Here is a 27,867-nt window from a genome sequence, read left to right on the forward strand (position 1 = left end):
AGGATTAGAGCCTATTTCTGTGGTTTTTTGGGATTCCCTAATAAAGCAAACTCTCCCAAGACAGTAACAATGAGGATTCAGCATTCAGGCAGTGATAGCACCTTTCTGTAAAACTCAAAGTGAGACTGATTGCATGAGCATGAACTTTGCCCAATAAGTGTTTGTATTTGGGCCCATGTCAACAGAAATATGTCATGAGAAATAACAGCTGGATAAATTAGGCTCCAATAAAGTTAATTATTATTCTTATGTCAGTGTTTGTACCACGGGATGCACAGGACACACATGCTAAGGTCTGACCTCAAACCTTCACAGTGATTGACAGCCTGAGGACAAGGAAGGATGGCACTTCATGGGCAAACCATGACCTGGATTTTATCCAGTTTAATGGATAAAACAGTGGTTTAAGTTACTGAGCTTTCACAGAGCAGGTGACTTTGGAATGAACACTGAATACATGACTGAAGACATGAGCAGCATGGACAGGAATGAAGCCCACCAGCTCCAACTCTCACCTACAGCCACCACAGATCAGATAAACAGTCAAGGCCCTCCATGTCCTTTCCTAACAACGCCCAGGGCCAGGGTGCCTGTTTTACAGGTCTCAACTGCCCAAAGGTTTTAGCACATGGTTCACTAACTCAGGAGACTTGATCCTGATCTGTGATGATGCTATAAACACAGAAATGGCCAAACCCACACAATTCAGGCTCATTTTCCAGAGTCAAATCTTAATTTCTGATTATTAAAAAAAATTAACACTGCAGAGGAAGACAGACCATGGTCCCCTAGTGGCACAAATTACCTCAACATAAGACAAACAAGATTATAAACCTCTCTCTGGGGAAGGAAAAAAAAGAAGTACCCAAGTGCATGTTTCAGTTAATCTTTATCTTTTTCTCCATAAGTAAGCAAAGAGTTTACAGTGCAAGTTGATTTCCACAGAACAAGGATCAGACTCCAAACACCAAGAAACAAACAAAAAGGCTTCCAGAGGAACTCACAAAGAAACAAAGCAGAAAAGAGAGGACGGAAGAGATCATGAGAACCAGCAGATCCATGGGAGGGAAGAGGCAAAGCACGTGGGACACGCGAGGCCCCGTTCCAGCTGTGAGGTGCGAGTGCCATACAATCAGAGTCTGGCCCCACCAAATCACATTCTTATACACGAGATTCTCCAAGTGAAACAGAGCCCTCACCCTGCTTACACCTGAACAGAGGTGGGGTCAGGATGGGAGTAGTGCTGGGTGGCAAAGTGGGTTGGAGATGGGAGGCAGGTTGGGGAATAACCTCTATTTCACATATTTCTTATCCTTCAGAAAACTGTTCCAGTTTTATTTCACATTCTACTAGCCTGGGACTCCATCCTCTTTCAGTGCCCAAAGGAGGAAACCACCTGACTACAGGCCAGTGGGAGCCAGCAGCACAATGGAGCAGCTCTCTGGGAGAGGATGGTCACACCGTTAACCACTGCAGCTGCGAAGCTTAGGCCAGGGTTACAAGTCACAGAGTGTGTCACACTGTCCCTGTACTTAATGTGACACACCTGTTTCCATGTAGTGATGCCACTGTGTCTAAGCTGTAGCAAACAGCTCATGGCCAGCCATCCTCCCAAGAGCCTGAATAAAAGAGCACCAAGGACTGTGCTTTGATGGAGAGGGAAAGGTCTCAGTTCATGACAGGACCCCTCACATTTCATTGTCTAAAGACCACATGGGTCTAAGACAGCAGCCCCTCCCAGGGGAACATAAAATTTGATTCAAACCCCAGGGTGTCTCCACTCACCAGTGTGTAACCCCATGATGTTGCCAAGCCAGCAACAACAGATCTCCCACTAATTCCCATCCTGGCTTCCCAAACTTTATGCATGCTTGGGACCCAATACATTCAAGATCCAATAACTTGGTCAATAAGCAAAATGCCCTGAAGAATTAAACGTTGCCTCAGCACTCTCCACTCCCTACTGACATGGAGATGCTTTTCCTCCTACAACTTCCAAATTCCTCCTACAACTTCCCTGAGTGCCTCCCTCAAACCCTTGCCTTAACAGTAGTGTGCAAAAGACCCTTCTGCTCCCTGCATTGCATCAGCCTGCCAGGCAAAGATGGAAGGATATGGTTCCTTTCAAACCCAGGTGACGGTGTCCTTTCAGCCAGGGGGAGAAGCTTAAAAGAGTTTAACAGTCAGGTCTCTTCTCCTTGCTCTCACTGAGCCAGTCCCTTCCTCCCTGTGTGCTCACATGGATTAAACAGGGCTTTCAAAAGTAAGACAGGCTCCTTTGCAACAGCCCATCATGAAGGACAGGCTGCTGGGCCTGGAAGCCAAAGAAAAAATTCTGAGCCACACCAACAAAACTTGTCAAGCAGCTTCTGAGGAAAGGACTAGAGAGATTCAGAACCAAGACACAAAGTTTACCTTACCAACATCTTCTCCTTTCATTTAGGTGGGAAAGACTTCCCTCTAAGCAACTGAGACACCAGGGAGACACCTGCAGCCAAAAGGGATGCCCTGGAAACTTTATGGAGCTCCATGGAAGTAACTGCAGCTTCCAAACCTGTCTCCTGCAGGAATAGTAGCTTCTCCCTTTGCACCCAATTTACAGCTAGTCATTTTCAATTAAATGCTGACTCTGACCAGGGCAAGGACAGGGTCAGATCGGTTTCCAAACCACATCCAGAAGCAAAAGAGTAACAGAGGAGCTAAGAACAGTCTGATTTCTAGTGCAACCACAACAATGGACAATCCCTTAGATATCTTTAACTCGAGGTTCGTGGTGAAGGGTGAGGGAAGAGAAGTGAGCTGGGGGGAGGGATGTCCAAGCAGGTCCCGATTAAAGCTTTAAATGACAGGGAGGTAAATGAAGTGATTGTCCTTTTGGTCTCTCAGCTGGACGTGAAATGCAGGAATAGCTGTGATGAAGCAGCACACCGCAGTCCTTAGATCCAGTGTATTTCTCTCAGTAGAGGTAAGTGCTCTCTTTAGACCCGTTGAATTTCAAACAGCTTAACATCTGTGTCATACCAGATCGGGGGATCCACATTCCTGAGAGAGAAAGACAAGAGCCACTTTACTCCCTGTGGCCAGTTACATAGAATTCAAATCTCACAGCCAGGATTACAGGAGCTGGCTGCACAGCGTGCCTTCAGCTTTGCATAAAAGGAAATCACTGGCTGAGAGACAATGCACCTTACAGGGATGACAGTATCTACAACATTCCACAAAGCCACAGCCTTGCATAAAATCTCTGCACCAGACCCTCTGGGCAGCTTTTCTATTCCCTGCTGCTGCCAGTTCCCAAAGAAGCAGCACTCCCAGAATAACCCCCTTCATGTCACCCACTCAAAGTTTTGGAGAAGCTGATTCACTCCAGTCTCTTCCAAGGGAACAACATCTTTCTATCCCGTGAATATGAGATTACCCAGGGCTGGCTGAGTGCATGCAATTCTCTCTGTAGGCCTCCCAAAAGTCTGGAAAAGACCAAGCCAAGCTGCACCCAGCTGGTTTACCTCAAATAAATAACTCCCCACATGTAGGTGCGGAACCACATGGCAGTGCCTGAGTTTGCCTGGTACTTGCGGATGAGGATGGGGTGAGGCACTGGCAGCAGCCCCACCAAGGTGCCATGCTGCAGGAACTTAAGGATCTCCGACTCATCCGTGAGACCCCTGCCAAGACACAGACCAGGAATATCATTAGCATGTCCCACAGGCACCTCCAAAACTGCTGCAGCACCAAGGATCAGCCTAAACAAACAGATACTGAGCTGTGGCCAAGTAGAACACAGTCCTTCCCCTCTGTAAACAGAGTGGAGAAGGGATCAGACAAACAACATGTTTGGCAAGGAAAGTCACAACTCTGCTGAGCCCAGGATGCTTTCAATTAAACTTTACAAGGTTTCCCTTAAGGAACTTCGCTCCAAATTCAAGCTCTGCCAACCTCATATTGCTCCTTAAATACCACACAGCACTTCCTCTCCAAAAATCTCCTTACTTGTCAATGCAAATCTTCTCCACCTGAGGGACCAGCACCTGTAAGAGCCGCATGATTGTCTGCAGAGGAAGCTTTGACTTCCAAGACATCACCTGTAGGTAGGAAAGCAGCAGGAAAATCAGGTTTTTACAGCTGTCTCCACAATCTCTGCAACAAATGCAGTTTACAATAATCACAAAGGTGGTGGGTGAACTGAGTGCACAGGAGCAATACAATAATTCCTGGAGCACTAGAATTATAAGTCATCCAATGAGACTAGTGGGGCATTGGTTTGAAACAGGTAAATAAAATATTTCTTTGCAGATGTCAGTTCTGGAGCTTTGACCTCAAGTGCCTGTGAGGAAATGCTGCTCTGGGAGAGCCTCTGATGGCAGGGGAGGGACAGGGAGTGGGAGACATTTCTGCCACAACTCTTTCTCATTATTGATTTCCTCTGTCCAGATGCCCTTACCCAGTCAGGAGTTGGAGTCCACTGTCCACTGGAGGATGCACTAGAGAGACGCCTTCGATCCCGTCGGGAATGTGATGCCTCCTATCAATAAACATTTTTTTTTTTACCAATAAAAACAAACACGTGTAAATCCCACTTAAGAGTAAAAAATACAATCGATTTTCTGCTGATATTCTCAGATTTTCTAGACCACTACTAGAAAAGACAGTTCAAACTGTCCCTAGAACATGTCAAACTCATCCAACCTTCTTTCACCAAACCCATGTGCTCTGGCCAACAGAGCAGCAGTATTTGATGAAGTTGGAGGACCCTGTGGAAGGTCATGGCTCCAGTCACCACTGTTGACACTCTGCTGGAACAATCCACCATGGCAGAGTTAAAACAGGACTGACAAGAGACTGTTTAGGCATGCTTCTTTCTTTTGGCACAGAAATTAAATAGCTAAAGGCCATAGATTTTTTAGAGATACTGAGTATCTCTGGGATTTTTTTGTGTTCGTTCTGGAATATCTTAAAGAGCACTTTTCCAAGGGTAGGCTCCCAGCAACTCCTACCTAATAACTCTTGCCTCTTGAGGAACGACACACTCAACCTGGCTTTCCATATTCATGGTGGGAAGGAGGGCAGAAAATAACCCTCTAAAATCACTGTCGATTTCTGCACAAGGTGAAAACATAGAGGCTTTTTCCTTTAGCAATGCTTCCTGACCATTCACTGCTACAGCCTAGAGCTGACTTTTCTACAAAACAAATGGGCACAACACTTCCTTCCAATAGCCATCCTGCACCTCCACATGAATGGACTCATTCACTCGTCACCTTCACAACCAGAAACGGCCAGCTTGGGGTAGAGCTGTGCCAGTGCTTTTCTGGCTGGAGAACAGCTTGAGCCAGCCGCTGGATACAGATGGAAAGACCCATGATTATGTTTCATGGGCTGCTGGAAGAAGAAAACCTTCCACAAGTTCTCAGTCAAGATCTTATTTAATGACAATATGAGTAACTGTGTGCTTAAGATGTCTCACTGGTCACGGGCCTTCACCTGGTACCAAGCAAGGCCAGGAAGGGTAAGTAACATTGCTCCTGGGGTATTTGGGAATTCTGTACATTCCAATTTATTCAAAGCCACTCTGAGGGCTGCATCTCAGCCCAGCCTTCAGGGGAACACATTGTTCACAGCACCAGCTAGCTAAAAGATTCTGATAGAGCTCTCCATCCCAAGGGAGATGAAAAAGAACCAGCAGTAAGAACCTGAGTTGAAAACATCAGGATCAAGAGGTTTCATGGACATCCTCTGGCAATTCTGCACTCACTGCTCTGTCACAGTCTTCATGCTGGAGAAAGCTCACTCAAGTGCCCCAGCTTTTGTGTCAGAGCACAAACACGAAACACCCAAGATGATGCAATAGCCTTTCTGAACCACGTTGTGTCCCAGCACACTGCACGTGTGCACACTGCCTTTAGTGTGACGCCTTTCTTCCATGGGCCAACAGACCTCTTCTTCTAACCCCTCATCTTAGTTCACTTCACACCTAGATCTCCCCTGCACACCAGTGTCTGGCCTTACCCCACTCCAGGGCTCCCCATCACTCAAGGCTGCAGGTGGGTTTCCCTCTGGTGACAGCTGGGAAGCCTCAGGCTCCAGTGAACGCATGGTCCCGTCCTCTGATACCTGGGACTTCTCTGTGAGCTTGTCAATCCCTGTGTTCAAAAGAGGAAAAGCTCAGAAACATAAATTAATTAAATATGTTTTAAAGCAGAGGGCTCTTCTCTGCCCCACTATGCACAGACATCCTGCGTCTCTGCTGATATTGGAAAAGCTCCCCTTTCAACAGGAGAAGCGAGATTTAGCTTTGATTTCACAACCCCAAAGGAGTTTTTCTCTACAAAAATGCTCCCTGAGAAGGAGGAACACAGGTTCACATGGATAGAGTTAACCTGAGGCAACAGGTCAAGATTAGGACAAATGGTCATGTGGACACTAAGTCTGAGAGGATAGAAACTCAAGGCAGTTTGCTTGTGATCAGTTCGGGCCAACTGATCTGAAACTCAGACTGAAAGGCAGTTAAATTATTCACAAATGTAAACTCCTAATCTCTCCACACCCAGTGAAAGGGTGAGTCCACACCATATCTCACAGAGAAAACAAACTTCTCTCCTGTCCCAAAGGTAAACTAAAGCTCACCTGGAGTAGCCACCAGACTGGTCTTCAGTGTCCCTGGTTCAGCAGGAGCAGCAGGACGTGACCCTTCCATGGAGACCCCATCCTGGGAGTTGGTGCGAGAAATGGGTTCAGGGGTTTTCTTCTTGCGCTGCAGCCCCTTCTGGATGGACTGCGAGTCCGTGGGCAGGTTGGCCAGCTGGTGAAAGACATTTCGCTTGCGGATAACAGCATAGACCAAATTGGAGTTCCCTGGGAATCACAGCAACAAAACGAACAGAGAACTAAGGCTCAAAGAGCTCTGCCAACCCAGCACAGCTCGCTGGGTACACAAAGCCTGACTGCTCCCACCTACAAAGGCAGTGGCACAGGGAAGGAAGAGCAGAGCTCAATATCCTCTTATCCGTTACAAAGGAGTTCAGAAAATTCAGTGAAATCCTTCCTAGGCTAGAAAGCTGACAAGAAATGGCTTGGTGAGGGATATTCAAACAGCTGAGAAGAAAAGGGACAGTTTAAACCACGTATTAGCATCTATTTTGGAAGAAAGGGTTACTAGCCAAAGTTCAACATTTTTCCATCTTCAAAAGAACTCGCTAAACAAACCAGGGCATTTAATTTGAGGAGACACAGGTTTGAAACAGCAAAGCCAAAAGGCCAGTATTCTTACTGCCTACAAAACGGCACAGAACAGAATGAAACCAACCTCTAATATTAAATACAAATTACACCCACAAATTACGTCCATGGGTTTGGATTTGGCAATTGTCGCATACAAGATTCCCATCAGGGAAGAATGGTCATTCTTGATTTGCAAGTTTAAAGCAAAACACTAAATTTTGACCAGGTTTAGGGATCTTACTTTATTATTTATTAGGTAGAAGACTGTCATGCTATTAAGAGGGAAAGTTATTTCCTGGAAAGTAGCAAATATCAGAACTTTCTTTGGATGAGGCGGTTTGGTCTTCAGCCCCAGAGACCTGCCAAAGCAGAACTGAGAGCCACTTGGAAGCTGTTTTGTCCTATCACCTATACTGCTGAGAACATGAGCAATTTCACAGCAACATCCAGCCAGTCACAACTTACATCTTACACACTCACTTTACGTTTCTTCTCCTCTCTTCTGCAGGAAGGCTGAGGTATTAATGCTGATAATTAGATGCCATCTCATTTTGCTCTAGCCAAATTTGCCTGGGCCAGGACCCAATGCTGATTATCTACTAACCCAGCTTCTCAGTCCTATGTAGCTGATTTCTACACTTCTCATCTCCTCTCATCTCCTTGGATTTCCTCTGAACTTCCATCTGACATTCTCTTGGACTAAGTGCAAACCCACTAAATAAAGCAGTCTATTACCATCAAACTGGTACTGAATGATGTTGTTGAAAACTTCCAGCAAGAAGAAAACAAGATGGTGGTTCTGGACAGCAGAGAATAGGAACCACGTGGTGGAAAAAGCCTCCAAGAGATGCAGTAACTTGTTAGCAGCCACCATGGAGAGAGACTTCAGGTATGGAGACACTGTGAAAGGCAAACAAATGAAAACTAGAGAAAGAACCAAGGTGTATTTATTCTCAAAAATACACCACTAAAAATGTTGCTTTTATGATCTTCCCACCCTTGCACTTCTGAGAAAGCCTCACGGAATAGCTGAGCCAAACGGTTCCACAGAAACATTTCCAAATACAAAGCAAATGAAACATAGATATTGCCTAGTAAAAGAAAGCACTGCTGCTTTTGGAGGTTTTTGTTTAGTCTTACACTAATAATAGGATCTCTGCTGTGCCTCCTAAGAAGCTTCACAACTGTAGCCACCTGGGCACTCACCAAGGGAAGCACTGCCACCGTGAGGAAGTGGCACTCCCTGCTGGAAAGGGACAATACTGCTAACTACCCTCACCAGGCCTGCTAGTAAATGTCTTGTTGCCACCCCAGGGGAGCTCCAGGACTCTGCTGTCCCTCTGTCTGCCCCATCTGACCATGCAGGCAGATCTTATCTGCACTGGCCCCTCCAGCACAGGCTGGAAAGGATGAGTTTCCAGCAGCAGGCACTGGCCAGTGTTAGGGAACACAGGTAGGGGCACAGGGAGAAGGAGTGAGAGCACTGTGGGCTGTGTTTTCTCCTTACACAGTGCTCACCGTTCACAACGATGGTGAGCAGGCAGTCAAAGAGGGGCTGCAGCCGCTGGTGCCCGCTGGTGATGATCTTGTGAAAGACCTGTGGAAGGAAGGAGCTTTTGAGCAAGGCGGCACCTTACTGGAAGCACCCTCTCAACCAAAACCAGTGCCACCCCCACACTAATCGCTTCCTGACACCATTCCTTCCTAGGCAGGGCCCTGCACACTCCACAATTACACAGGTGGGGAAGGCTGCTCTCACTGCAGACTCGCACTCCAGGAGTACAAGCTTTCATTTACAAGGAATCCTTTGGGAATGTGATTAGGGCCCTATAACAATGCAAACAGAAACTGACTGTGAGCTGTTCCACAATGAATGTCCGGGCAGCCTGGGACAAAACTAAACCACGAGGAAGTAAGAGACACCTTAGAGACACCTCCAATAGACTTTGATTCTGAACCCTTATGATAGCTGCTTGAAATGACACAGAACTAATCATTTTACATTTGATTTTAGTGCTAACTTCTAACTCAAATGTTTGTTCTATTTTTAACTATATCCTCAGACATGGAAAAATTCAAGTGCCTTGTAACCAGCTCAGACATTCACCATCTTGGCCTTCCCACCTTTAGCTGGCATGTCTGCAGAGAAGTCCTAAGCATAATTAAAATGAAGAGATGATCTGAGATTAATGGAATGCAAGAGGAAAACACATAGCATCAAGAGCAGTTATAGTGGGCAGGTTTCTTCCTACTCCTTTTATAGGAATCTCCTCTTGGGAGATTTATCAGAAGCTGCTGAGGGATTCCTCTCTGGCTAATAAGTACATGACAGAAGGGAAGCAGCTAAACCTCATATTGCAAAGCACACAGCTGCTCATAGTCAGTGTTGTGGGCAGACTGAAAGGTCAATGAAACTTGCAGCAACCCAGAGCTGTAGGGCTGAGCTTGGTAGCACTGTTGTCTACATTGACAGATATCCTCCACACACCTCTGGTTGCCTGGGACAGAGCCAGATCTCCTGCCTTCCCTACAAACAATCAAGTCTAGTAGAGGGCATGCACCCACCCCTCATGACAGCAGTACAGCACCATGAGGAGTCCTGTTCTTTGGGATCATATCATGCAGATGGAACTGCACCTCATGCAAATGCACCCTGCCAGACACGTCACCTCAGGTCAACGATGTGCATCCCACACACTTCCTAGCTAGTCAGTGGGCTTTCAGTCTAGGGAGGACAAGCATATTGAAGGAATACAATTATTTGTGGAGCTAGGAAAGTTCAAGAAGTGCTGGAGCCATACTCACTATGATGAGCAGATCTGCATGTGTCCCTGTGAAGACAGGGATGTCCATAGGCACTCGTACAGAATACGGCTTGTTCAGTCGCACCCCAAAGTTACGCTCCCCACTGAGGAGCAGGAGGATAAAGACCCCAATGTGCATCAAGCCCACTCGTGCTGCAAGGAGAGAAAAAGACAGAAAAACATGTCACAGTGAGGCCAGTGGAATTCTGTGAGGGGCAGTGAGGAGAGAGGAGAAACACTATGGGACTGATAAAAAACTGCACAGACAAAACCATCCTGATAAGGGACATCCCACACAGTGCTCCCTCCATTGTCAGTACCAGCGTCCTTCCCAAGCACATCTGTGTTAAGTCTTATCAGTGCTAAGTCTTGGATGCTTTTCTTTGTTATATTCTTAATGTAAGTCCATCATTGTAGTAGGGAAGATCTGACTACTTCACTACACAATAATGGAGTTATGCCTGATTTACTCCCATGGCAAGAGCAGATTGCTCATTTTTCCCTCTTCACTGGATCAGGGACACAATTTTCAACACAAGGACTCAAAATGTTAACACATACTAAGGAAGGATCTCCCTTCCCTATATTTCAGGATAGACTGTGTCCTGCTTCTAGCCTCTTAAAAACATTAAAACCCAATTAACTGGACAACTCCAGTCCATGTTTGTAGAAGGTCAGGAATACGCACTCAAGATGCTGTCAAGTGGTAAGGAGGAAGCATCTCAAAAACATTTTGGCTCAACTGTCAAGCACAAATCATTCCAAATATTGAAAACAACCAACTTACACTGGTCTGCTCTGGCATCATTGAGAAAATACAAGATTGGGACAAGAATGTCCAGAACATCGCTGCTCTTCAGCACAAAGAAGAGGAATTTCTGGAAGAAAGGGGAGGATTTCAGACAATCATAAGCATATACCCTGCACCATCCACAGGACTTGGGTCAGGCAGTCTCAAGCTAATCAATCTCTCAAGAACATTAGAAAGGCTGGTGTATGCACTACCTCATCAACTCCAGTGTTATTTGTAGAGTTATTATAATACCTGCTGCAGAACCTGCTTCGAGCACAGACCTTCAGTAGCTGCAGCCTCTCTCCCAGGCTGCCCCTATAGCCAGACCCCCAGCCCCTGCGCCAGTGGGGCTGATGACCACAGCACCCCAGAGCCACTGCCAGCTACCCACCACAGCCCTTCACCAGGGTTTGGTCCAGCCAGAGCCACAGCAGCCAAGCTGGGGTGAAGCTCAACAAGAAGCAGATTCACACCTTGTTGAAGTCACAGAGTTTCCAGAAGAGGACAAGCAGTTCCTGATGGAATTGTATCTTCTTGGCAGAGTTTGGCAGGTAGGTCTGGACCAGCGGGTTTGATAACAAGCGAGCCACTCCTTTCAGGATGAACTGGAAATCCTGCCAAGAGATCAGGAAAGAGACTGTGGTGGGCCCAGGGCTAATGCAATCAGCATGAAATCAAACAGGGCACAGTGCAGGATGGGAACATGTTACCTCCTCCCGGTGTATCCTTGAGAGGTAATTCACAAACAGATTGTCTGGTCCAGGAGGCTGCATTCAAAGAAAAGAAGGGAAATGCTTACTGGCAACAAGGTGTATTCAGGAAGTTGAAGTACAACCACCAAGGTCTCTCACTTCAGCTTTCTGCTCTGAATGATCCAGCTTTAAATGCAAGGAAACAGAACGCTGCATGGAATAGTAAAGTCAGGGACTTTTCACTTAAATGGTCCTGATTCAAGTCAGTGACCAAAATCTAGTATTTTGGCCATGTATAGGTCTTTAGTGACTGCAGGACTGAAGCAGGATTGGAACAGAGAGAGCAGACTGCAAGGGAAGTAGCACTGCTGGCTTGCACAGCTCAACATTCAATTACAAGCTGGTGTGAGAGGACCCCAGTGAGTTCAGGAGAGCAGCAAATACAGATTCCAGGATCACTCACATCCACATCATCCATGGCTGTGCCAGTGGTTGTGCCATCCACAGTGGGACTTGAACTGGTGGAGCTGTCATAATCCAAGGTGACGATCAACACCTGGGCTGCCTCCTCCACCAGTGGCTCACGGTAGTCAGAGAAAAGCAGGTGATTGTAAGGAATCCCATAACCCACGGGGTCGTAGGCACAGACGACATTCAGGAGCGAGGTGAAGAGTGGGAGTGCATGTCTGAGGAGGAGAAAATGCTCTCAGAAGGTGGCAGCAGGAAATAAAGGCACTGTCTTGGAGAGGGACAGGCATATCTCTCCCCAGGAGTCTGGGGCCATGAAAAAACGCACTCATCTTCTGTAACCTGTGACAGCAGACCATGACTGAGCAGCCCAGACCCCAGAGCACACACTCCAGCTCCCAGCTGGACTGCTGGACTACAGCTGAGAGGGGAGGGGAGGTGAAAAAGGTCACGTGGGCTACCAGAGGAATCTTGTGCAAAATGTGAATACGGGAAAGGACCTCAAAGCTCTCTAGCCTCTGTAAAGACAGAACTAAATCTCTTCAGCCTCCAGCCGGGTTTGTGCTCCCCTACGGTGAGTGTCACCCGAGGAGCTGGAAGTCCCAGAGGTACAATGTCACTAGAGGGCGGCATTCATCTGCCACCAACACCACATCCCTTCCCTAAGGGAACAGGGTCTTCAGCAGGGAACGGACCTGCCATTTCCCACAGGGCAGGGATCAATCCTGCAGCAAACTCCAGTGGGCACCGTGCTCAGACTCTCCTTTTGCTGCTGAGGAACACTTCTCACTAACGAGATATAGTAATGGGGTGTACGTGAGAAAGGGACGAAGCAAAAGTACAGCCCCTGGATGTTGGAGGTAACAAGTCTTATGGTTCCCCATTACCAAAATACTCCATGGAACAGATTTGAAGGTATTTCTCCTCCTGGCACCCAGGCCCCCACCCTCTATCCTCACCTGTTCTCCGTAGAGCAGAAAAACTGTACCCAGGGGTTGGTGTTGCTGCTGTCTGAGGAGGGAGGCAGGTACATGGCCTCAGAGAAACAGGTCAGCAGCAGCTTCAGCAGCTCTGTCCTGGAAGGAGAAGTAAAGGCCTGGAGCCATTCAGGAGCAGGGACTGGGCACAGGAGGCACAATCACCACGGCAACACCTAAGGAAGGCTCAGTCCCATCTAGAAAGTCCCTCTGAGAGAGAGCTAAGCCCATTTCATTTCCTAAGCCATACTGCCGTCACTGGCACACAGCTCAGCAGAATTGCTGCCTTACAAAAAAGAAATCCAATACAGAGCTCCCTGGCATTTCCAGAACAGCAGTGTTTACCCAGTTCCTGCTGCAGACAGTCCGACTCCCATTTTGTATTACAAAAAGCTATTCAAAAGGTCAGCTGGGTTTTTCCAGTGTTGCCAGTCCTGTTATCTCAGAAAGAAGCAAGTAGAAAGCTCCTTAGGAATCATGGATACTCGAGGAGGCAAAGAGAGCTCGCTTCGCCCAGAACTCCCTCTCCTGAGCCCAGTTTCTTTCCATTCTGCCTTAGCAGAAGTTCTTACCTATTCAAGTCATGGATGTAGTTGGGCTGTGGAGAATGAGCAAAGCCCACTCCTGCCTCCCAGATGTACTCACAGCTGTCAATGGAGTGGATATCTTCTGCTGTGTCCTGTGGGAGAAATAAGAGGTTGAATCACAGAAGGCAGGAGCCAGAATTGGCAGCAATGGTGGTATATCCAAGGCAGTTCAGCCCCTCTCTCTAGGAAATAACAGCAGAGAAGCATACAGACAGTTGAATTGTACAGAAGCTTCACCCCAGGCCCCGGGAAAAAGCAGGTTCAGCCCCTCTCTCTAGGAAATAACAGCAGAGAAGCATACAGACAGTTGAATTGTACAGAAGCTTCACTCCAGGCCCCAGAAAAAAGCAGGTGCTGATGTCTTCAAAGAGCTCAGCCTTTGCAAGCAAGGGATAAAACACAGAGATACAAGTACTGTGCATGATGGAGGGAGCCCACATTTCCAGCCATAATTTTAGGGCTGACTTCAGTGAGAATATGGGTCAGTCCTGTGTCTCCTTTGCCCATTCTCTCACAGTTCTTCCTCTTTACTCAGTGGTAATTCAGCCAACATCCACCACAACCTGTATCTCTCGGGCCACACACGGCTCTGCCATGAACATGAGGAGGTGGTACCCATTTCTCTGCTCTTAAGCTACAGTCAGACCAAGCCCAGAGAGGGAAAGTCAGCTCAGCAAAGACTACAGAGGCTGCAGGCAGCAAGGAACATAAATCATTCACTATCTCAGTGTCTAATACCAGTTGCCCAGAACCCTGAAAAACCAGTCTGGCTGCTAGCAAGGGAAAAATCACAGGTGCAAGTGGTGGGGGGAGGCTCTCTCAGGAAAACCCATTGTCACCCTGACTTGTGCAATTCATCCCAGGTGACAGCACTAGACAGCAAGTCCATCTGTTTCAGCACCACTTACTCATAGCCCATGGGTAACTCTGATCCAGCCTTGCCCCTTAAGCCCCAGGTGACAGATTTTAACTCTCTTTCTACTATGCAGAAACCCCAATCAATCAATTCAGTACTCAGATTTGTCAAGGAACTTTGCAGCCATCAAACACACCATGGTTTAGCATGCTCATTTTTAGTTTGTGTCAGATCTACCCCAAAAAGGAGCACTGTTTTTTGTTTATAGACTGAACCTACAGAAAACACAAGAGTCACTGGCAGGGAGAAAGAAGGCGGGAGATGCACCACAATCTGTTCTCTGTTCTTAGCACACCTAGTAGGAGATCCTTTCTTCAGGAAATCCCTCTGAAGTACTGACAGTCATCATAAGGATCAGAACGTATTTAAATGTCTTTGCTGCCATGATACAAAGAGGGAGAAGAGGTAGAAAGACACAACAGAGGCCATCTACTCATTCAGATCACAGCACACAACGAGCAGGCAAGCAGCTGCTTCCTGCCTCGGACTGCACCAAACTGCCAGAGAAAGAAACAAGGTGCTAAAGGTCTCTGCTCTGCTGGCAACAACAGAAGAGCAACTGTTTGCCAGCACAACCACCTTTTCCTGAGGGGTGAGCTGTGGTGTGGGGGTAATCACCAACCACTCCATTTGAGACTCATTCCCAGAACATGTTTTAGAGGCACAAACACCATACCATGGACCCAAAATGATCAACATTACTCACTGTGGGCTCAAGCTCAGCAAACCCGTATTTTCCTCCCTGCAGGCTTGCAGAAAGCTGCTGGGGTTTCCCAATTGCCCCCCACCATGCAGCTAATCTGCCTCTAGGCAGATAACCTCACGATTCAACTTTGAACTCACCACTGTGCTCCTCCGGTGGCTCTGCACAGTGAAGTCGGGACAGAAGAGCAGATCTGTGACAGCAAGGAGCAACGACTCGGCCAGTGGCCGGGCATTTTCATCATCTTCATCTCCCTGAAGTGACAAACAGAAGAGCACTGTCAGTTCAGGGTGAGCAAAGAGCACACAGTAACACCAGTATGCCACAGCACAAGAAGATGCACTCCCCAAAAACACACAGGGAGGCAAGACATTACACAGGAACAAGAGGGAACAAAAGGAACAAAGGAACAAAAATCCAGACAGTACGGGAAAGAAATTTCCCCCTGGATGGTGATGACTAAACAGGAACAAGCTTTTTAATGACAGCAAACTGAGCAGACAAAGGCCTGGAGATGTGAGGGAAAAAGAAGAGTAGCACTGGGTACACCTTGCCACACGACTTGGCTTCTCGAAGACAAAAGGAAAGGGAAGCATTGACAGAGAAGAGGGTTTTACATTCATGAAGGAGGGTGATTTGGATGGTGCACAGAGACAGCAATAGGGAGAAGCCAACCAGCAGCAATAAGGTGTAAACCCTTCAAAGTTCTTTCTGCATGGGCTGCCCAGAACTGGAGGTGACAGAACAGGGTGAGGCTGTGTGCATTAGGCAAGGTGCTGCCCCAGCCTGCCACAGCAGTGAGTGTGACAGCAGGGAGGATTGTGCCATCTCCAGCATTCAAAGAAATCTCTCCAAGCACGCATGGTTACTCCTCTGCAGCCGTTGCCACGGGAAACCTTGCCAGATCCTGCCTGTCAAAGAGCATCCTGCCTGGGAGGCCTTCCCATCACACACCGGTGCTGGAGGGAAAGGCAGAGAGCAGGAATGGCAGGAGCTTATCTACCTCAGCCAGGCCTCTGTCAGCCTGAGCACAGCACACAGCCCTTCAATCACAGCAGGCAGCTATGAAGATAATGGTCTGTGTGGCTCTGAATCCGTCTCAGTGACAGCAGGGAGGACACCACAGACAGAGCCCGGATGTAAGAACAGGCACAGAGAGGATGGATGGAGCCAGCAAAGATGCTTTGACTTGTGCTCACAGACAACAGCACAAGAGGTGAAATGACAACCATTAGGGTCCAAGGGGATTTCTTTTCCAAGAGTGATTTTTGCTAAGAGTATCTCAACTGCCAGAAGAAATGTCCCTGCAGGCTGCAGGTACTGCCTACATCCAAAATGGTGACACACAACAAACCAGTAGATCTCAACACAATACAGACTCCCATAGAGGAGGGAGAAGCCATGGCTCCAGGGAGCTCTGCCATCCATCACTCCATCATAAAGCAGGTCAAAGGTAACCACAGAGACACTTACTAAGAGTCTAGGCATACCATCATCTTCAGTTTCCAGACAGAAATCAGTCACCAGGCAGCAAAGCTGATGCCCCAGATTATATGTGATCCTAGCTTCCCTAACACCTCAGGGCTGTGTTTGTTATCCCAGCCTTACAGGTTAAATGCACTTGGTTAAATGACTGAGCACACTGAACCACAACAGCTCCACCCACACTCAGGGAGGGTTCCCTAACACAGCACATGTAGACTGGGCTGGAACACCTTGGGGTGACCCCACCACTCTGAGGCTGAGAAACTCTTCTAGGTGCTGAACAAAGTGGAAAAACAGGAGTAACAGCAGCCTGGCTGGATCAGAGCACCAGGCACCCCTACATGTTCCTTCCCAAAACAAGTTCCTCCGTTGTTTAGCCTCTCCAGCACTCCCTGGCCCCTGCAGGGATGAAAGGATGGACAACCACCACCCTCCCAATCACACAAATCACAAAGCAGGACAGGTAGACTTCCCTTTTCACCACCCAGAACTTCCTTTTGACATGCCCTCAGAAAAAGCAGATTAGAGGTGATGGACAGAGACAGCAAGAGGTGCCAGTTTACACTGTACCAACCACTGCCAACCCTTCATAACTGTCCCCAAAGACACTGCACTGCACTTAGACTCAGAAGAACCACATTCTTCAGTACAGCCACACTGACCTGCAGATCAGAAACTCAGAGGGGAGGGCTCTCTACGCACAGAGCAGCTGCAGAGGGACCAAGCGGGCAAATACATACTCCTGGTGTAACTCAGCTGTGCTCTCAGTGCTGCTATTCCTCCTATTTACAGAAGATCCTAAAGCACTTTGACTCCGTTCCTCTGATAGATGCAAAAGTGCACTATTGTGCTTGTTCTCCAGACAGAGAAATGTGGGGAGGCTGAGATACTCCCCAGGGTTATTCTGACAGAGCCAGAAACAGAACCACTCTTTAACTTCTCTTGCTCAGCTGTGGGCTCCATCTCCCAGGTTAGGCCCCTGGCTAAAACTGTATCACTCAGCTCATAACCAGGGTATTCAGACATGGTGCCAAAAGCTTCTCTGGCCCTAATCACTTTAAATGTGACATTGTAAAATTAGTGCAAACAACACCCTGTTGCATTTTGATTTGAAACTTAAATCAACTGTAATTAACGAAATAAGGACATTTCAGTCTAAGAAAGTCATACAGCCTTCAGTACAGCTCTCATATTCATTAAGTCATACCTCCAGTTGTACTGGAGAAGCCCTTCCTCACATATCAGTGCTCTCCTACAGCTACACACACAAGAGAAACACCCAAAGATGCAGCAAGAACCAAAGGAAGGAAAAGAATTTAGAAAGTGCCACCTGATTTCTGACCACACAGAAATAACTGGAATAAAATTGCCCCCAAATATACATAGTGTCTCCTCACTACAGCCTCCCCATCACCCTCCAGAAAAAATAAGTGACAAGAGACAGACCCCTCCTCGGCCAGCCCCAGGGACAGTTGACCAGAAGAAACCTCTCCAGTCTGGATCCTCAAAGATGTAAGGCAGGATACGGGTGAGGAGCCGACAGCAGTTCAAGACAATTTGTCTCTCCTTCTCCGTGTGGCAGCCACTCTCTGCTCCCTGCACCAGCTTCTCCACAGCCTGAAGGAAACAAAACCAAGGAAGGCAGCGTTAGCCTCGGCACAAGTTAGCAAGAGCTAGGCAGGTCTGTCCTGCTAGTGAGACCCTCACACAGACTTATAAGCAGTTCTTGGAAGTCCATTTTCTCTCAGTTTTATGGCACTGTTGCTGTTTGAAACTGTAAAAAACAGGGTTAACGATTTTAAACAGACCTTCTTGAATTTCTGCTGTTCCATTGCAAGAGACCTCAAATGCCAGGGCTAATCCACGCAGCACATGTGTGGTGCCATGTGAGACAGACAGCCAAAGCACCAGAAGGCTCCTTCCAGCATTGCGCCATGACACCACGCACTGAAAAGGGCAGGTGAGATTAATCAACTGCAGCAAGAACCCAAGATGCAGGCAGGAAGGACCAAGGCAGCAGCACTATGCTGCACCATGTGAGGCGCTAGCAGGGGATGATCACACAGAAACACAGACTGACAGCTCTGTCTGTGTGATTACAGCAGGGACCTCTCCTGACTCAGGAGGTGAGAGCTAAGCTGCTGCCTGTGTTATGTGTATGGATACAGCCTCCAGCAGCATCTGTCAAGGTCCTGCTGCAGAAGAGGGTGGTAGCCCAGGTTTCCCCACTGCCGCTGTGAAGAGGAACTCTGTCTCTTCTGGGCTGAGACACTGCGGCCCATCCAGAGGCTGCTGCAACTGCCAGTGGAGGGTCACTGGGCTTTTCAGAATAGATGTGGGTCTCACCAGGCAGCAGCCACAGCCACAGGAGGCAGTGACAGGAGATTTTACCCACAGACAGAAAAAAGCAGTGTCTTCCCTCCATGACTGCACCCACTTGCTCTCACTCTCTGATCCCAAGGAGAAACAGAGGGGAAATGAAAGCCAAAACATTTAACAAGGATTCACCTTGCTGCTTTTTAATTCATGAGGTCATGTGCCCCTGCTTATTTTCATGGCAGACTGCCTGGGTCACTGACTCTGCCAGCCTGCGTCACTGCATTAATGGGTATTAAGTGCTGTTTGTACCAGCCTGTCACACACTAACTGAGCTGAACAATTTTTTCAGGCACACTTATGACTGTACAGCCTGAATCTCCAGCCATGACTGTAAATGACATTTCTCCACGAACACACAGCATTGCTAAGCCCAGTGGCACATTGCACATGGCACAGGTCAGGGCCCTCAGTCTGGCAAAAGCACTGCTGGAGCCTTGTGGGCTCCTGTAACACTGATATCCCAAGATATACAGCTCACGGATAAACAGCCCTGCAGTCACAAGGCCTCTCAACACACCAGTCTCCAGTAGGGAGAAGAGACCATATTTTAGTCTTGGTTTTGGAAGAAAGAAGACACAGAGTCAAAGGGGTTACAGATCTCCTAAGCCCTTCTCTAATCCCAAACTGCTCATTGCCAGAAGCCAATACCAGGGAAAAAAAACATTGCATTTTTCCTCATGTTCATATTTTTTTCTCAAGTATCCACTACATGCATCTGCCTACAATTGACAGTCAGAGGTACCTTCACTATGATTCAGTAAGTTTCATTCACATATTGCAGAGGAGGAAAGAAAAACAGGATGGCAGCAACTATTTAAAACTGGAAAAATGCCATTCCAAACGTTTCAACTACAAATTCAAGGCCACTCCTAGCATGGCTCAAATCAGGAGCATTGTTAACACCTGCACTTTTCCAGGCAGAGTAAGTCTCAGGCCGTTGCTCACCAGCTTGACAATTTGCCAAACCTGGCAGGGTAGGAAATGCTGTTCAGTGTCCCTGTGCTCCATACAAGGATGTTACAACACCAGAAGCAGAATCAGGAATGTTCTGTTACCACAGCAGAAGGAAGTCTTAAGATCTTCCTCGAACTTCATCCAGGTATTTGTGCAGTGCCAGTCTGCACATCCCTCTGGGATCTCTCAGCTTGAGGCCAGACTGGTGCATGGTGAGGTACAATTAGGTGCAGACAAGGAACAGGATGCTTCAGCCTCACCACAAATACACAGCCTTGCTACAAAGTCCCCTGAGAAAGAAGCAGTTTATAGACCAGGCAAGACCCAAGGGGACAGGGTGAAACAGAGGAAGGGGACAAGAGGAACAAAGCTCCAAACTGATCAAATGCCAGCTATGGTCTGTGCTAACCTATGAGAGGAAGGGTTGAGAATTACCCTCAGGAGGAGACAGGGACAATCAAGCACATTGTGTGGTACCAGGTAACTGTTATCCCTTGGAAACCACAGTGCTCAGGATCCAGGGACACCCCTGCTAGCACAGCTCTGAGGAATAAAACAGCACCAAACTTACCTTGTAACACAAAGTTGCTAAATTTGAAGGTGATTCTTCTCTCACTGCTCGGATCTCTGCAGCTGGTACAAGCGCAAAGACATCCTGCACTGAAGTGGCTGTGTCTGCCCAGAACTGGTCCCAAAAGGCATCATCTGTGGCTTCCACAGGCTGTGGAGAGACAAATGTGTTTACAGATGTAGAACTACTATTCCATAAGATCCAATCAGCAATTACGCCTGGTTTGGAAATGGAATGAGGCAAGAAAGGTTTCAATAAAACATCACAGCTAGCACTGGTTTTATACATCAGCCTCTGTTTCCAGGGCTTTGGATGGTTTATCTCCCAAAAATGAACATTCCTTCAGACATACAGGAGGCTTCATGTTTGTCTACAACTGCTGCAAGTAATCCAAGATCTTCACCACTGCACATGGGCCAGACTGTCCTTGTGCACTCTGCCACCTTCAGAGCAAGTCAAAGAAGCCCTGAGTGTGCACTGGAATTACTTCTGTTGTAACCAAAAGCTCAAGGAAGCAATCATGGACACCTCAATGGGGCACGAACAGACCCACAGAACTGACTGACCCCCCTCAAAGCACTAACAGATAAAATGCAATTGATCTTTCAGAATCAAATATTTAGAGAGAACTGGACTCAATGCAGTCAGTCACTGCCAAGGCTTTGTTCTTAAAAAGCACTAAGTGTGCCATTCAAAGAGGAAATGGAAGAAGGAGACCAAAAAAACCAATCCATTTCAAACCTGTGGTCTCAGAAGCTCAGCCCCCAACCCAGCCCTGGGAATACACCTCTTTCCACTACATTTTCTGCTAATACTGCTAAGAGATAGACACTGCCCAAACACAGCTGGGAGTGCTCATCCCACCCTGGGGTCCAGCTACAGGGGTGGGATAAATACATGCCTGTTTATGACAAGCAGTGTGAAAGAGATGGATCCATGAGTGCACTCAGAAAAGGAAAATGTGAGTTTTCCCACGAGTTTCAACCAGCCATTGTGTGGGCACGCTTGGCAGGTCAGAAGAGTTGCTCACCTGAGCACCCCCAGCACTTGGCTTGGGGCGAGGAGGAGCGTCCTGCCAGCACCAGCTCCAAAGCAAACAGCAGTGCTCACCTCAGTGATATACAACCAGCACCACTGGGTGGGTCTTGCATGTCAGATATGAAAGGGGCAAAAATATGGCTGTGTGTTTAATTCAAACAACTCCTGCCCACTCCCAGACCTGCTGTAGAAGGCAGAAAATTTGCCCAGCTCTATGCTGTGTCTAAATGCAGCTCAGAAGCCACCCGTGGGAGAACGAGTCATTCACAACTCTGACACAGGGAAGTGCTGCACTGCCCTGTTCGCTGTCACCTCCTGAACTAACAGCCCCAGCTCACGGGCATGTGGTGTGTCACCACCACCCAAGGCCAAAAAGAGAGAGGGGCCAGCTACCCGAGAGTTGTACAGCAGGTTATTGCCCTGCAGCTCTTTGCCTTAATGCTTCAGTGCTGCTGGTCCTAGTCCTTCCACTCATGCAATGAACCAGCCCAACCAACTCCCCAGTCTTTAAAAACAAAACCAGAAAAAAAAAAATCACGTGTGCTCAGATATCTTATTAAACTCAGCCCTTGTGTTGAAAACCTGATTTTATCATCCAGACACCAAAGTAAGATCCCACCAAACCTCCTCCCAAGGGAAGAGCAACTTTTCCCAAATGGTTCACGATCACAGCTCCTCAGAGGGGATCTGTAGGAACAATCCAACCCAATATTCATAGCCTGACTTTCAGCTGAGCATGTGAAGGATCTGAGCTTTTTGCAACCTGGACATGAAACACTTGAATGGAAGGAAAGCTATTTTGTACATCTCATCTCTAATTGTTCTCCTCAAAAAGAGCCAAGTATTTGGAAATCTGATCTATGTCATGCATGAAATACCCTACAAATCCTACACCCCACTTCAAACCACACACCTCACGTAGAACTGCCACATGTACATCCTGGCTGCCTGCCACAGCCACTCCCACTGACAACAGCAAGCAGAAATTGCTGCTAATTGGGCATCATGCATAAATAATGTCTTCACTCTCCTCTAGAGGGGAAGAAGAAAACCATTTCCCTCCAGTAGACACCGATCCCTTCACCTCCCACTAGCCTGAGGCCTCCTCAGAGGTTGAACACAGCCGCTGTTTTACAGATGGCAGCACAACATGGATTGAGGAACTCTGACTGCAGTCCCTTGGAGTAGGGAAGCACAGGGGTGATTCCCTGAGCTGTACTGCTGGATGTAGAGCAGCATTCATGTCTTAGCTGCCATCTTGGCAACCAGATCACACTAAAACACAAGTATCTTGCATTTTTAATAGCTGCAGCAAATCAGCTCTTCATCAACAAATAGTATCCCATGTACAATCCTGGGACATGGATTCAGTACTGAGTCACTCACATCCCCACTGCCCTCCTGTTTTAAATACTAGCCTGGCATCAGGAAGCTACTCAATCCACATAATATTCAGCTCCTTGATAGAACATTACTGGCTGTTTTTAAGCTGATTGTACTCTGCATGCAGCATCTCTGGGGATCTAAATATCCATTTCCTCAGCTGAGCTCACCCAACAGACTAATCAGCCCCATACAGGAGAGAAACACAGAGACCTAGATCAGCCTTGTTCACCAGGCAGGAATATCTTCAATTGGAAATGCCAGGATTTAGGTACAAGTGTTGGTATAGCCCACACTGCAGTCGCAAATCCCAGAGCACCCCTACCCTTGAGAGCGCTTAAGCCAGAGAGCTCATGAGGAGCTGAATCCTCAGCACAGGTAAGAAAGAGCCTAATGTTCCTCCAGCACAGTGCAACCAGCTTTGCACCAGCAGAGCAATGAGAGTAAGAACTGAAGAATCAGTAGCTCGACTCTACTCTGGAAACACAACTGGCACATCTGGAGAGCAAAGGAATTCCTGACCCACACACATCCCATGACACAGGCTGCTGAAGGTTCAGAGCTGACTGGCAGAGAGAGACTGATGCCCAAACCAAGCCCCACACCAAAGGGGTGAGGTAACTGTAGAGCGGAGTGTTGCTGAGGACACAGTGGGCAGATCCAAGGTCATGTGACAGAGCGGATGAGGAGGGAGATTTTGCCTTCAGTAAAGACCTCCCACCTGCACACCAGCCAAACAAAGGTAAAACCAGTCATTCTGGACACTTCCATTCTTTGTTTTCTACTAGTTGTAAATGTTGTGTTTCAGGTTGTTTGAAGCACTCCACACACACACTGCAGGAGTTAGGAAAGGAAGACACTTCATTTGCAAGCCTCATGCCAGCTACTGAGCAGAGAATCACAGCCTGAGCAGGCAATCCCCAGACAAACAGGATACCTCACAGGAAACAGGAAAACAGAGACAGCCTGACCATGTCCTAAAAACAGGAAAAGCTCCCAAGGCACAGTCTCCCCTATTTGTTACTGTCCTCAGCCTGACACCAGCATCACCTTCACTTTCTCTTTTAGACACAGTTCTTCACAAACTCTGGCTGTGTATGTGGGTGCGTGTGTTTGTATCTCCCCAACCAAGAGTCCTCTGCACTTATAACTTAAATCAAATGGCCATTCCTAACAATTCCTTCAACAGGCCCCCGCCGGAGGGCTGTCCTAGAATTAATTCTAAGGTTGCTGCAGACCATCAGCAGAGAACCAAGGGACAAGCAGCCACTAGCTTTGCTCAGCGTGTTCTTTTTGCTTCTTGCCAACACATCAACTAAGCATCCTACCAGCCAAGGCAGCAATTCTTTGGAGCAGGGGCTCTCCTTTCTCTCGGGCTCAACAGCAGAGCAAGTCCCTCATCCCTGCCCCGTACTGCACAAGCTCAGGTGATTCGTTACAGCAGTTGCTCCTTTCACCCCAAAAGTGGCAGAACTGTGGTGTGTAATGCCCATTCACACAGCACCTGACTGAGCTTTACATCAGGTAACCCTGCAGGGCCAGGGATTAGTCTGAGGCAATTCACACATCTTCATAACACCTGTTTGTGAGCCACCGTGCGAAAGGAAAGCCTGTGGACACACTTATTCAAAATATAAATAACTAGTAAGATTGTATCCCTCCTGCCAAGCACAGCACCTCTACACAGGATTCAGAGCAAAAATAATGTCTTTTCTACAGGATCTTTGCAGTCAGCAGTGCAGAATCAATGAGAGGCTTCAAGTCTACCACCAGCTCTCCGCTCTCACAGCAGAGACAGTGTTGCAAAGAAAACTGGAAAATGGGATTTGTAGAAGCCTAGCAGGGAAAGCCCAGGACAAGTCAGCTGCGTGAAGTGTTAGTTACAGCTTTGCTTTTGATCAACCTGAGACTCTTGGACAGCTGAGTCAAGCTTGAACATTGTAAGAAATGGTCTGCCAGGGACCAACCTTTCTCCAAGCACAAGAAGTGCTTTTATCAGACTCAAGCTAACAGCCCATTGTACTCCTGGATTTCCACACCAGGGAAAAGGAAAGGACTGGGGGTTGTCCCTCATGTTTGATTCTTCCTGTCACTTTAAAAGCAGAGGCACTGCTCCCATTAAAATCTAACAAGCTAGTAGACAAGATCAAAATTTCTTATCTTCCGGCTGGCTGCTGGCAGGAACCCCAGCTGACTGGGAAAAGAAACGGTGGTTCCTCAGCAGTAAAAGCTCCCAGACCACTTCCCTGCAGCTGACCAGCCCTGAAAAACTGTCCTATCCACAATCCATGTTTCCCTTCATCTGTTAAATAGGCTGCACCTTTATGGGCAATTTGGGAGGGCTCACACATTCTCTATTATGAAGCACATCTGTTTTATTATCAAAGGGATGGGCCCTACCAGTATAACGTGTGCAGAGTAATGTAATATATTCATATAATATAAAAATCCTAAAGACCATTTCTCCATGTGTGACTATAAATATACATCTGTGGCATAAGTTAATTTCTTCCTTCTGGTATACTGCCCTTTTCGATCACTGAAATAATTCTAAAGTGTTTTGTCTTTTTTAATACTCTTACACCTTCAGAGTTTCTCTTTGGCAGTTAAAAAAATCAATTAAGTAAATTCCATTTGCGTCCAGACTTGGTTCCACTTTCAAGTTCTGGGCTCAACATGTGCTGTAAGCATTCAAGTGTTATGTTTCTTAGAGATTTATTTAATTTTTTTTAAAGGCTCACATGGGAACACTTGTTTTTTAATTAGGAAAAGCCTGGAGATTATAAAAACTTATTTTTAAGAAAAAAAACCTTCTGTGAGAATTCTAAACCTTCACCAATGAGCGAACAGTGACTTCTGCTCAACCACTTCCTCCCACCAGAGCCTTAGGAACACCTCACAGTGCATTCTGAGCTCAGAGTTCCAATAGCTTGGAAGGATTTGGCTCTGTCCATTACTGCAGCCTGGTTTTGGATCCAGGATCTCATGGACCAGGAGGGTTTGCTGCTGGTGAGGGATCAGAAGGCTCCCGGAGAGCCCAGTCATGCGTTCTGCACAAGCAAACACTGGTGCCCTTCTACAGAATGTAAATATGGGAGCGCCAACACCCCACCCATTTCCACATGTAGTCCGTCTCACCTAGACCACAGACACGTGAAATTAATCCAGCCAAGAATGAAGCTTTTGCTCCTTCCTTTTTATTCCGGGCCCCAGTGAACCTTCTTCCCTTACACAGGTCGATAAACCAGAGGAGGAGAGCGCTCTCGCCTGGGCTGCTGATCCAAGGGATTGCCTCATACAGGATTTTCTTTGTGAACAGCAGACTGGGCAGAGCCCTGTAAGCCTGATTTACCACCCCCCAATCTCACTTTATAAGCCCATTTCCCCATGAAGGAAGGGCAGCCCAAAGCTGAGGATACTCTGAGCACGCAGAAGAGACTTTGGAAGACTCCCTTAAAATATTAATTCCCCCACTTCTCTCTTTACCTACATTCACAACTAGTGGTTTTTAAGAATATATTCACAAAAGCCGTTCTTTAGCAACTCAGATAAATGTGATACTGCTTTAGAAAGTATAAACATGTTTTTTCCAGGCTCTTCCACAGCTTTATCCATCTATAATTCAATTTCCAGTGGTAGCCTCTGTCTCTTGAGTTTTCACAGATTTTCTCCTACCACCCTTTACCCTTTCGCATCCATACCCTTTTCTTGTGAATTCATTCCCCATCATTAACTGCCTGCCATCACCCCCACATTTTCTCAGCAGCTGTTATTGCCTTACTTCTAAAGGTGGATCCTAACAGCTGTTCTCCATTGTAGCTCAGAAGAACCCGAGTTGTGACTTCTGAATAGAGAAAAATCCCTCTGCTCCTTAGACAGAAGGACAGGCTACTATTTTTTCTGCCAGTGTGCTGCTGCTACTGGGCACTCCACTTAAAACAAATATTAAGCAAGCTCCTAGGACAGGCACAACATATGTTAGACCTCTAGGCAGTGACTCTCCCTTTCACACAGCCCTGACTTTCACTTAACCCCTTCTCCTCCTCAGCCTGCAGAAATAAAGCATTTTTTCCCAGGTCACAGATGGAAACCTCTGCTGCAAACAGCACAGTTGCCAAAAGCCCTTTCCATCAGCTATTACCTAAAAACAGGGCAAGGTTCTCCACCCATTATGCACGGGGGTGGGGGAAAGGATACAGAAAAGGGAGCAGCGGCAAACCGTGTGATGTAAACCCGCAAGCTGAATACATTAGGAGCTGTGAACATCCCTTATGACAGCAGCGTCTGCTCTGTTAGCACAAGACGCCGTTCAGCGAGGCACAAGCCATCAGCAGAGGCGGTGACAGAGCCCGGCCAGGTCTGAGGGCCGCCCCGGGGACCGGCCGGAGCCCCTCCACAGGCCGGTGACACGGCGATGGGCGCAGCCTGCCCTGAGCGCCCCCGGCCTTCGGGCACGGCCTCGCTGCCAGAGCCTGGCCAAGGCCGGCCGTGAGTCCAGCCCCGGCCCCGCGGGTCCTCAGCAGCCCCGGTCGCACGGACAGCGACCCGCTCGGGGACCATGCACGGGAGCGCCGGCGGTGTGCCGGGCAGGGCCGGGAGCGAGCGGCCCCTCGGGGAGGCGGTTCCCGAAATGGCGCGGCCCCCTCGCCCCCCGCCCGAGATGGCGGCCCTCACCTGCGTCTTGGTGGTGAGCTGGATCACCGCCTTCCTGAAGTTGAGCTTGGAGTCGGCACTGCCCATGGTGCGGCCCGGCTGCGGGCAGGGCCGGGCAGGGCTGTCCCCTCACGCCGCCGCTGCTCGGGCCGCCGCTGACGCCATCCCCGTCCCCGCGCCGGCGGCTCCCGCTGCCTCCCTCCCTCCCTCCTCCTGTCAAACCGGGGCTCGCCGGCCCCGGCCCTC

The 27,867-nt window shown here is 47.9% G+C and overlaps 1 protein-coding gene across 1 annotated transcript; it reads right to left on the reverse strand.

Annotated features, from left to right (window-relative positions):
* Nucleotides 1-872: 872 nt before the first annotated feature.
* HID1 (HID1 domain containing) lies at nt 873-27,792 on the reverse strand. Its single transcript, XM_066200386.1, has 19 exons — nt 27,643-27,792; nt 20,548-20,697; nt 18,090-18,260; nt 15,299-15,412; nt 13,525-13,631; nt 12,935-13,051; nt 11,971-12,193; nt 11,526-11,582; nt 11,289-11,429; nt 10,810-10,900; nt 10,024-10,175; nt 8,737-8,815; nt 7,954-8,118; nt 6,625-6,852; nt 6,007-6,140; nt 4,442-4,522; nt 3,991-4,082; nt 3,507-3,665; nt 873-3,042 (listed from the first exon to the last, which is right to left on the reverse strand). The coding sequence occupies exons 1-19, from the start codon at nt 27,706-27,708 to the stop codon at nt 2,979-2,981; spliced, it is 2,391 nt and encodes a 796-aa protein (XP_066056483.1). The 5' UTR covers nt 27,709-27,792; the 3' UTR covers nt 873-2,978.
* Between the last annotated feature and the right edge of the window lie 75 nt (nt 27,793-27,867).

The sequence above is a fragment of the Chamaea fasciata genome, unplaced genomic scaffold (genome assembly GCF_029207755.1).
Source record: "Chamaea fasciata isolate MVZ Bird 193981 ecotype frontalis unplaced genomic scaffold, bChaFas1.0.hap1 SCAF_19, whole genome shotgun sequence".
NCBI lineage: Eukaryota > Metazoa > Chordata > Aves > Passeriformes > Sylviidae > Chamaea > Chamaea fasciata.